Source organism: Lolium rigidum, chromosome 6 (genome assembly GCF_022539505.1).
Source record: "Lolium rigidum isolate FL_2022 chromosome 6, APGP_CSIRO_Lrig_0.1, whole genome shotgun sequence".
NCBI lineage: Eukaryota > Viridiplantae > Streptophyta > Magnoliopsida > Poales > Poaceae > Lolium > Lolium rigidum.
In genome coordinates, this window is record NC_061513.1 from 77,667,421 (window position 1) to 77,678,368 (window position 10,948).

Here is a 10,948-nt window from a genome sequence, read left to right on the forward strand (position 1 = left end):
CAAGTTTTCGTAGTTAAAAAAAAACGTTTCGTGGTTCAAACTAATATGGGCCAAACCAAGTTTTCTATGATGCCTATTTATTTGGAAAAACATGGGTCAAACCAATATGTACATCAGCGGCTTATTTCCATAGAGAAGAAACCGAGAAAACTGCATACAAGTTACTCGTCACAAGAATTGCAAAAAGAAAATAAACCCCACCCTCTTATATGTATAAACCATCTAGTCACCAAAAATGGGGCTTGTTTTTCACCAATCTTCCATCAACGCAAGCACGAGGGACGAAGGAGAGGGATTGACATGGAATATGTTTGAGAGTGCAGACCGCAATCGACATGGAAGGTTGTACACAAATATGAGAATGTGATACACTTTTATAGGAGCACCGAGGCAAGATTGGTGAATCAAGCCTAGCATCAGTGGTGCAGTTACATGTAAGTCGGGAGGGCCCACCAGGCCACCACCCCCAACCATGATACTTTTACATAAGAACCCTTGGGCTTATTTGATTCAAAGGATTTCTAAAAGAATTTTGTAGGGTTCTTGCCCATAGGATTTTTTTTCCTATAGAAGTTATTTGATTCAAAGGATTGAATCTTCTAAAATGTTTATGGATTCCTTTCCTACACTACAATTTCATAGGATTGCTAACAAGAGGTTAGACCTCTTGAAAATTTCCTATGTGCCCATGATAACTAGCACATGCGCTCAATCTCTATAGAATCCTGCATTTTTTTTTCCTGTGATGCAAGTAAACGATTCATGCGACTGACTCTTGTGTTTTTCATTCCAGTAGGATTCCACATGCCATGGCACATTGTTCCAGCGTTTTTCCTATTCCCATGCTTTCAAAATCCTTTCAATGAAACAAGCCCTTTGTATTTGACCCATTTCCCCCTCCCAATCCCCAGAATGAACCGTTCCAAGGTCCAGCATTACCTTTCATATATCACTATATTAACCATTAAGATACGGTTGTGTCACACAAACCAGGGCGAGGATTAGCATAGGAACAAAATATCACAAAACTAGAAACATTAGGGCAATTAAATCACAAATCGTAAGAGAAGGAAATTTACTATAACTTTTGTGCTATGTTTGTTGAGAGAACTACTCTCAAGCTTTTAAGTCAAACTGACACCATCTTCGACAACTCATGTCCACAGTCAGTTGCTAGAGGACACAACTTGCTTTGTCTCTCCTGCATATTTAACCAAACCTAGACTTGACGTGAACCAAACCATTTGTAACTTTTCACATTTTTGTAACCTTTTCAAAATTTTGAATTTTTAAAACAAATCTAAAAAATATCTCTTAATTAAAACTACATGCAGTGAGTAAACTTGGAAATATATGAGCTCGTTTTACCAAGCCGTTTCAAAGTTCTCATAATTTTATAATTTCATCATATTTGTTAAAAATATCAAAGTTTTTATAAAATTTAAAAACTACCGGTCCTATTAGTTCAATGTGAGTTTATTGATGTGAGAACTACTGTGATTTTTTGTGTTGTTTGAAAACTTCTAAATTTTGTCCAAGTTTGGCCAAAAGTAAAACAAAAATTCAAACGGCTAGACAAAATGAGCTTAGAGCTTCCTAGATTTTAACTAACGAACATTTTTCATTCTTTCAGAAGAGTTTGTCTTACAAATTTTGGCTGGAGATGACAAAAGAATGTGAAAAAGTCCAAACAGCTGGCCAGAATGAGCTCAAACTTTTGAAGGTTACTCACTGCATCTTCAGTTACTGACTTTTTCACATTTCTATTTTTTGTTTAGAAAAATGTTTACAAGTAAAAAAAACTCAAATATCCAAACTGTGTTCAATTCTGGCCCGGTCCGGGGATAGAATTGACAGAAAAGCCTCCCCTAAAAAATAGCACCTACTTGGTAAGACCAGGTTGTTGAGAACGGTGTCTATGTCAAGTATTTTGGTTTCATAATACAACTTAACTCAAAATATGTGTTTTCAGTTATAATTTTCTTTAGTTGCGGTTTTATAGCAGCATTAGTCTCACAAACTCAAAATGGAGGTTGAGCTCCTCAGCTCCATGTGGCCCTTCAGTTTTTGAAATTCAAAAATCATGTTTAAGTTCAAAATAGTGCAAAAACAAGAAAAAAAAAGTACTTATGTTGTCAGTGATATATTATATGCATGAAAAAAAAAACTCAAGCCAAATAACTTATATTTTAGGCTGCAAAAAATGAAAAAAAAATGCTGGTATCAGTGCATATTTTCAAACTTCCAATTTATTCAAGGGAAAATCTAACGATAAGCGCCGCATCGTGAGCCCTCCGTGCGGCGGTTAGTATACTATAGGAAAAAACGCATCGGCCCCTTAGTAAGCGATCACACCCTCACGGTGGTCCCCACCTTATCCCGGTGCCGCTTCTTTGCAGAACCACGAGGGGAGGCAGCGCCGAGAGGGAAGAGAGGATGAGCAGGCCGCCGCTAAGCACGGAGCCGCGCGCGCGGGAGGCCGCCGTCGCCGCGCGACACAGAGGGAAAGGTCGTCCTCGCCGCCGCGGAGCAAGGAGCCGCCCGGGAGGTCGTCGCCGCCAAGTACGAAGCAGTGCTCAAGGTCGTCGCCGCCGTTGAGCAGCGCTGGAGCCAGCCGTCTCCGCCGAGCACGGAGTCATGCGGGAGGTCACCGTCGCCGCGTGAGACTGCGGGGGAGGTCGTCGTCGCCTCCGAGCACGTAGCGAACGTGAGGCCGTCGCCGCCGTCGAGCACGGAGGAGCGCTAGAAGCCGCCGTCTACGCCGAGCATGGAGGCATGGAGCTACCGTGCATGCCGCCGCTGCAGCTCAGTGCGAGGTTGGATCCCATGGCCGCGCGCGCGTGCGCTAGAGGCCGCAGTCTCCGTGAGACCAGTAGAGTATCCGGGCAATTAGGAATAATTATTTCCGTGATTAAGCTTAATCAATCTGATAATTAGACTAATTAATCTGGCAGTTTAAGCCTATTAATATGGCCATAATTAACAATTGAACTTGTCAACTATACGTAACTAACGTGGCAGTTGGTCTCCAGTTAATCTGGCAATTAGTAATGTCTTTTAAGGCCTAATTATCACGTCAGTTTAGTAATATGGCAGTTTTTCCTTTAAATCTAGCATTCGTGTCTATTTAATTTGGTAATGATCTCCAAAACATATACAAGTGTTTTCAGACCAGTTGGCTGACAGGCTTTTGCTATTTTTTATTAATTTTTTTTGCATGGGCTGCCGCTGCAATCGACTGGATTCATTTCACTGCGTACAACAGTGCTGGTAGAGTGCTTTTTCCGAAACAGACGCACGTGCATGTTCTTTGACCGCTAGTAATTAGCTGGTTAAGTAGCCGCCGCACGAAACGCCCAACGTGCGGCGCCGCCGCGTAGCTAGGTCCTTTATTCAATTTAGTTATTTTTGTGTAGCACTGAATATTTTCATTTTTTTTGTAAAACTTTGAAATATTTTCACACAATTAGTCTGTTTTATGAAATGTAGAGCTTCCACCTTCCAGCATGGATCCCTTCCTGTCCTTGTAAGTAGTGACGTTTCTTCTCATGTCTCAACGTGTCACACTTTCCTCGGGAAAACGGAAGAAAAGAAAAATGAATAGAACACATTGGATGAGCGTTCTTGTTATTATCGGGGTGTGTATGTACATGCATCGATCATTGGCCGCACTGCTGCAGCACGCAACAACAGAAACAAGCCTGGTTCGTTGAACGATCCCAAGCGCAAAGCTCCAAGAAGCAAAAGACTACCGAAATCCTCATTCCAAAACTCGCATTTCTAGGCCAGTCACCGGTCACCACCCCTACCCCGATCCTGTGCCCATCCTTCGCTTCCGATCGAGACAGCTTCTTGGGCTCACCGATCGGCGACCACACCCAGACCCGCCGCCGTCACTGACAGCGGGCACCACCATGCACGCTTGTATGGCTGATTCACTTCCCGCCCTCGCCGCAACCTAACTTACCGGTAGTCTGGCCCAATGCTCAGTCTCGTGCTTCTTCTCCTCCTCCGCCGTCGTCTCGCCGGAAGCCGCCGCCACCGCTGCCATCGCCTCCTGTGCCCACGTATCGGCTCTTCTCCCGGACTTGAACCTCCGCATTGCCGCGACACTCGGCTCCTCCTCCTCCCCGTCGTACTCGTCATCCTCCAGCGCCATCTTCTTGCCCGCGCCACCGACTCCCCGGTAAGCGCAGCCGCCGCTGCACCGGAACGCAGACACCACCCCGCGCCACCACCTCCGTTGCCGCCGCCGCCCGTACCTCTCCCGGTCGGACAGCACCTTCCCAATGCAGGACACCTTGGGCGACCGCGGCTCCTCGCCGGCGCCGCCCGAGCGCTTGTCGGGCAAGATCCGGCCCTGCGACGGCTGGCGCCGGGTGAACGCCGGGCGGATCTTGACCGGGAGGCCGAAGAAGGTGGTGGCGGCGGCCGCCGGGGCGCCCGCGATGCGCGCGGAGTTGGAGCGCGCCTTGAGCGGGACGGGGTTGGAGGAGCAGGCGCCGGCGAACTTGGGGTTGGTGCTCCCCTTGGTGGAGTCGTCCCGCTCGTATATCGGGTTCAGCTCCGAGAACGCCGCGCCGTCGTCGTCGCCGATGCGGATGGTTATCGACTCCGGCGGGAAGTCGTGGTCAGGAGGAGGCTGCGGCGGCGGGACCCAGCGTGGCGAGGCGTCACCGCTGCTGCCGGCGATGACGGTCTCGCAGGACACCTTCCTGTCCCCGGCGCCCGCGGCAGTCGCGCCGCACACCAGGCTCTCCAGGTCCACCTGAGGCATCCCACTGCCACTAAGCTCCGTGCCTCCTCCGTCGCCGTGATACGGGAAGTGGTGGCCGTGAGCGCCGAGCAGAAGCAGTGCTCGTAGAGAAGACCAAGATGTTGGTATCTAGGAACAGAGAGTGTGATAAGTTCCGTATGCCACCACACACTGCTTCACTTTAAAATTCAGAGCGAGTAGATGGGGTTCAGAGGCCGTCGAATAGTGTTGCGGGAAAAGGCCACCTCTGAAATGAAACGAACTCCCAAAACAGATCTCGACTATTTATCACCACAAAACACAAGTGTGGTATTTACCCAATTGAACCAAATAACTAACTACTGACACTGAACACTGAGGCTACAAAATAGTAGTATAACCATGACAAGCTAACGGTGCCTGATGAAGCAGACGATCACTGTAAAATCAGCTCGAGATTTGCTTCATCTCATCAGGTAACTAACTAAGCACTTAGTTGTGCAGGGAATAGTTTATGGTGGAAAACGGTGAGACAGAGGCTTGAGTGAGCACAGCGATTTTGTGCCGATCTGGAGCCGTCCGACAAACCCCATTTTCTCCCGTGGCCCTCGGAATTAATAAGCTTATAGTCTTTTCGTTTCAGAGTGGAAAAGGCCACTGATCCGCCTCAGACCGATCTGTCCTCTAGTTAAGCATCGCTGCAGCAGTGACCACCAAAATATGATGATTCGCAGTGCTTCAGAAATTCGAAAATAAAGAACTGTTGAGCCTGCAGGATCAGCCTGGCAACTGTTTTCGGTTAAAAAGCAATCCATCACCAACTCTTAACAATGTCAAGCTCAGAATACAGTACATGGATCAGTTACCACATCAAAGAATACACTGCACTGGACAGGTTGAACTTATTCTAAACAACTATCTTTTTTTTACTGAGATCAAAAGTACGACTTGAGCGGTAAATTTTGCAGCGAATGAGCTCATGAACAGAAGGAATCGAGGCCAGTTCTTGGCACAAGGTGCTGCTGATCGGCCATCACATGGTCATGTCGGAGAGAGTAGCAGAAGGTATCAGGCGGGGCACCTAACCAATCTGTACTATTCTGTTGCCTCGGTTGCAAATTGAGCTGCAGATTGCAAGGACCATGCCTTAGCTACTAAACATGCTGATTTTACTTGCTCCGCTAGCTAGCTTACCCTAGTAGATTACACTGAGAGGAGCCTAAGGGCATTACTGCTTCGGCTAATGGCAGATGTAACATGTGACCTTCTGAATCCTACCAAAACAATGGTAGGAAAGAGATATTTGAATGACCCTAGTCCCTACGCAGCTATCAGCTGCTGATTGCTAAGTAAAAGGTCATGGTAAAAATGAAGGACATCACAAAAATTAAATTATACTGAATACTGACGTCCAAAGAGGGGGGTGACCCTTTGTTTATGAAATCACACACAAAAAATCCAAAATAGAGAGGTCATGATCACATTTTTAGATTTTTTTTCCCCCTAAAAGAAACCGAGTTGCATCCTGAATCCAAGCAAGTCCATCCTCCCTTGGTCAATAACCAGACAAGCTCACAAGATCTCATGGGATCGAAATTATTGTACACCCATCACATGTACATGTCAACAAACAGTGGTGCATGGGACGAGGAACAAAATAAGGATCAAGTACCAGATATGATAAATTAAATGAATTGAAAACTAGAAAGTTCCTGAAATGGGGAGTCACGAGCGCATATCTTTACATGTATTTTCTTGAAACGAAAACGAAATGTGTTGGTCATTCCAAGCAAGTGCAGAGCAAGTGGGGTCAGATTAACTGTACTGCCATTACTAATTCGCATTATGTAATAGTAATGAATGGGAGGAGGAACAAAATTAAGATCAGGCGCTAGATCTTAGATGATTGAAGGAAAAAAAACCTAGCCGAGTGGGCCACTGATGCAATCAGTTAGTTGAGCCCACAGAAGCTTCCTGAATGTTTGCAGATAAATGTGCACAACGAGGTATCCAATCAAACATCTGTGAGATGTAACATCAACGTACAGCTTCACAGCTTGTGCTACAGTACTCTCTTTGTCTGGATACAAATGACGTATATTTTGATTTGGTTAAGACAAGCCTTTGACCAAGAGTTACTCCGTTACTATGTAATTTACTAGTTGATGTAACACGAAACTGATGTGATGGATTCGTGTTCAAAACTACTTATGATTGTGATTTTGCCTCAGGTAAATCACACATTTGGTGGAGCAAATGTTGGTCAAACCTTTATCTTAACCAAATAAAAGGCACTCCTATATATCTATACGATGGGAGTATCGGTTTAGAAGCATGCCAAAGGCAAATAGAGACAACAAGATTTTTTTTACTGCATAGTAATGGCCTTGCACAAAGGAATTTAAGTCTTTCAAACATCACCAGACAACCAACAACGCATATAACATTTTTTTAGTATAACAATTTTTTAGTATAACAAAGCTAGGTAGCCAGAAAAAAAATGTACACACTGAAATGCTATTGTTGACAACATAAATGAATCACATTTTCGGCATCAACATGGTTTCCAAATGAATCTTGAGTTATGCATTTTATTTGATATAGCCATAAAACATAATAGAATAAAATAAAATGAAAGTTTGTTTATCTACACATATCATTTTGAAGTGTCTGATCCAAACTTTCTTCAAGATCTCGATAGCCAAGTTTTAGACTCTAGACAGAATTAACTGCACACATACCTGAATCCAACTCTTTTGTGACTAGTCTAGAGGGGCTTAGGGAGTGAGAAATTACCAGCGAATTAGTTTTAGCTATTCAACAATCAACACCAGATTACTCCATAGATAGGTAAAAATAGTTAGCAACGCCTGAGTTGTGAATTTCACGAAAAGTACAGCTAGGGATGCTAAGGTAAGGGAAGTTTGATACTGGATTGTTTCATGGATCAAACTGAGGCTGGAGTAAAACATTCTATGAGCACATTACAAATTCTTAGCACCAACATTCATAACTTACAGTAGACACTTTTATGTTGAGAACTCAAGAAATCAGCAGATAACAGCAATGTTAAGGCCAATGCTAGCATGCTGGCTGAGCTTTCAGTTCATTTTTCCAGAGAGGACCATACAACGTTGAACGTTCACCTCCAAATTCAATGAGTAGCTATGCTAATGAGTAAGAACAATGTTAGCAAAACACAGCATATTTGTTCAGATTTCTCTATCAAAGTTTCCACACTAGTGCACATGACTGCAACAGTGACGGTACAACAAGACACTCAATTAAGTTGAAATAGTAGTATTATCAGGCAGCTAGATGGAATTCTCATATCAGTTCCGACCAGCAGGCAGCAGCCCTGAACGCATAAATACTAGGTGAATCAAGAGAAAATGGTACTGCAGACATAAACCAAAAACACCAGATCCCTCGTGGGAGTGATCAACATACATGAACCACAACAATTTAGACCTACTCCACAATGATCTCGAATATGAACACATAATAAATCTACATTTCACCATTTCTTTCGGTCCAGGATCACACAATAAACATGACACCAAGCACTGCCTGTAGCTCGGACGACGATGCGGGGTTTGTGCTCTTGTAACATTTTTTCAAGTCAAAAAAGTTGGCTACGGGATCTTACTCTTCACGGAGCGGAGGCGGGCTTGCCCGGCCCAGTCGGCGGCGGCGGCTGCTGCTGCAGGGGAGGTGGAGGTGGGGCAGGATGAGTGGAAGCGGCCTGCGACTCCTCTGCGGCGGCGAGCTGGCGGAGGCGGGCCTGGAGGGCGCGGACGCGGTCCTCGGTGCGGCGGAGCTTGATCCATCGCCAGGAGATGTAGGCGCCCAGGCCGCCGTAGACGAGGATGTAGGAGCCCCACACGTACGGGTACGTCTCGGCGTGCTCCTTCGTACTCCTCCACTGCTCCCCCAGCTTCGCGATCAAGCTGCCTCCAGACCCCGCGGCCGGCGGCGGCGGCGGCGCGTCCTCTCCGTCCCCGGGAGTCGCCATTGGTGGTGGTGCGCTACTTCTTCGCCTTGTTCTGAGGGCAAGTGGGGAATGGCCGAATTGGTAGGCGAATTTGGCCCAGGCTACGATTTGGACCCTTTGCTTGTCTCGCAATGCATATACGTGGGCTACACTGGGCTTGAAACTTCTTTCGCAAGATATAACGTCCACGATGGTCTCGCAAGCAAAGAAAAAGGAGTTCCCTCAACAACAACAACAAAAAAAGGTACATGCCAAAAAAAAAAAAGAGAACTAGTCCATAATTGCCCTTCTTCTTCATCCCACCTCCATCTCACGTTCTCGCTCGCCGATCTCCACACCAAGAATCCCCCAGCCACCCCCGCCGGCCGTGACCGCCTGCCTCCAACACCCATGCCCCGCACCGCTCCCGTGACGGAGCTTTCCTCTAACCCCCCCCCCCCACCACCACCCACCTTCTTCTCCGGCGTCGGCCACCCCACCCTCAGACCAACTCATGCGAGCTCCCGCACCCGAACCCGAACCTTGCACCCAAAATCCTAAGTACCTTTCCTCGCCTCCGCCGGGGACGCCGCGGCCAGCCCGTCTGAGGCGGGGTGGTCTTCTTCAACTCCGTCATTGACAATTAACGATACAAGCCAAGGCGATGTTTGGGGTACACGTCAATGCGACACACCTTCGTGTTGGGTGCCAAATAGGATTTTCCCAAATCATTTCCTTCGCCTACAACGGGCTCTATCTGCCTCACCGCACATGGGCGATGGTATTATGGGTCAACCCGTTACTAGCGATGGAGCGATGTTTTTTCGATTTTCCTGCGTTTCTGCATAGGCATTGTGTTGTTTTGTGGTTCTTCTCCATTTTCTTATTCTATTCGGTTTTCTCCTGGTTCTTCTCTGGTTTTTCTTTTCGGTTTTTCTTTTTCTGTTTTCTTTCTTCTACGTGAACAATTGCAAAATCTGAAAAATATTCAAATCTAAACAGATTTCGAATTTGAAACTTTTTAATATTTGAACCTTTATTCACAAATTTGAACTTTTTAAAACATAAATGTTTTTCAAATATGAATAATTTACAAGTTTGAACATTTTTAGAATTTGAACTTTAAAAAAAAATCAAATTTCGAACAATTTCCAAATTTAAACAACTAATAGGAGGGATACCATCCAAAAATCAAGTCATGCGTGCAAGCGAAGGCACCCACGCTAGTAGGGTTAAATGGGCATGGCCGGGCAGCGGTTCTTCAAGAGGAGCGCTAGATAGAGATCGTTGTGGGTGGGGAATATGGGCTCCTGCTCATAATAGAGTAAAATGCAAGATGATCTGTATCACCCGAGCGATCCATATCCCGAGATTGCTTAGGAAAACCTAGTTTTGGGCTAGGCCCGTTTCCTTCGGTGTAGTTTGGTCTAGTTTGTTAGCTTCGATGTCAGGTTGATGTCGTGAGGGCAACATGCACGGTGTACCACCTACCGTTGCGTTGTGGATGAGTACGCCATGAGGGGTACCTCACATCGGGGGGAGAGAGAGAGAGAGTAGGGTGTAAGGCAGGGAACCACTTGGATGGTGACATGGGTATACCTTATTGGGCCTACGGCTTGCGTAGCCCTGGTATATAATCGAGAGAAGCCCATGAGACCAGAAGACGGGGGCATCCAAAGCCCAGGAGCCAAAGCGTGTCAAATAAGGAAAGACCCATTGGAGGAGCCGACATAAACATAACCTTGTATGAAACACTTGTAAACCGATCCAAAATGGACTCTGAGACCTAGCCTCTTATATATATAGGCTAGTAGAAGCACGCAAGAGGATCATCGAAACCTTTGTTGTAACCCTAGATTTAGTCTAGTATTATGAAGACTTTGCCTCATAATCAATATACTGTCGGATCGCCTTGTTTGTCTGACCAGCCGACGAAACCACTAGCGCAGCTCTTTTCTCCAAAACCCGAATGTCTTATAGAAGTCTTGCAACCATAATTTTTGAAAAATGAGAGGACGCATAATTTATACTTAAATTTTATATCTCTTTATAATCTTTTCTCTATCTCGGCTGTGAGTAGTATAATTTTCTATTACTTAGTTGTATATTTAACTACATAATAATGTTATTAGATACTATTATAGCATTTATTATGAGTTACAATATATTTATTAAACATAGATTTGTTGTGCCAAATTTAAATTATCCTCTGCAAAGAAATATTCCCCCTGAATTTATAT

The 10,948-nt window shown here is 45.4% G+C and overlaps 2 protein-coding genes across 2 annotated transcripts; both read right to left on the reverse strand.

Annotated features, from left to right (window-relative positions):
* Positions 1–3,621: 3,621 nt before the first annotated feature.
* Positions 3,622–4,902, reverse strand: LOC124668112. The gene has a single exon (XM_047205307.1). The coding sequence runs from the start codon at positions 4,775–4,777 to the stop codon at positions 3,959–3,961; it is 819 nt and encodes a 272-aa protein (XP_047061263.1). The 5' UTR covers positions 4,778–4,902; the 3' UTR covers positions 3,622–3,958.
* A 3,485-nt stretch (positions 4,903–8,387) lies between these two features.
* On the reverse strand, positions 8,388–8,770 carry LOC124662825. The gene has a single exon (XM_047200618.1). It carries the CDS (start codon positions 8,748–8,750, stop codon positions 8,388–8,390), a length of 363 nt encoding a protein of 120 aa, XP_047056574.1. The 5' UTR covers positions 8,751–8,770.
* Positions 8,771–10,948: the final 2,178 nt, after the last annotated feature.

Coding starts and splice junctions, on each gene's coding strand:
- LOC124668112 (XM_047205307.1), bottom strand. CDS start 4,777: ATGCCTCAGGTGGACCTGGAGAGCCTGGTGTGCGGCGCGACTGCCGCG.
- LOC124662825 (XM_047200618.1), bottom strand. CDS start 8,750: ATGGCGACTCCCGGGGACGGAGAGGACGCGCCGCCGCCGCCGCCGGCC.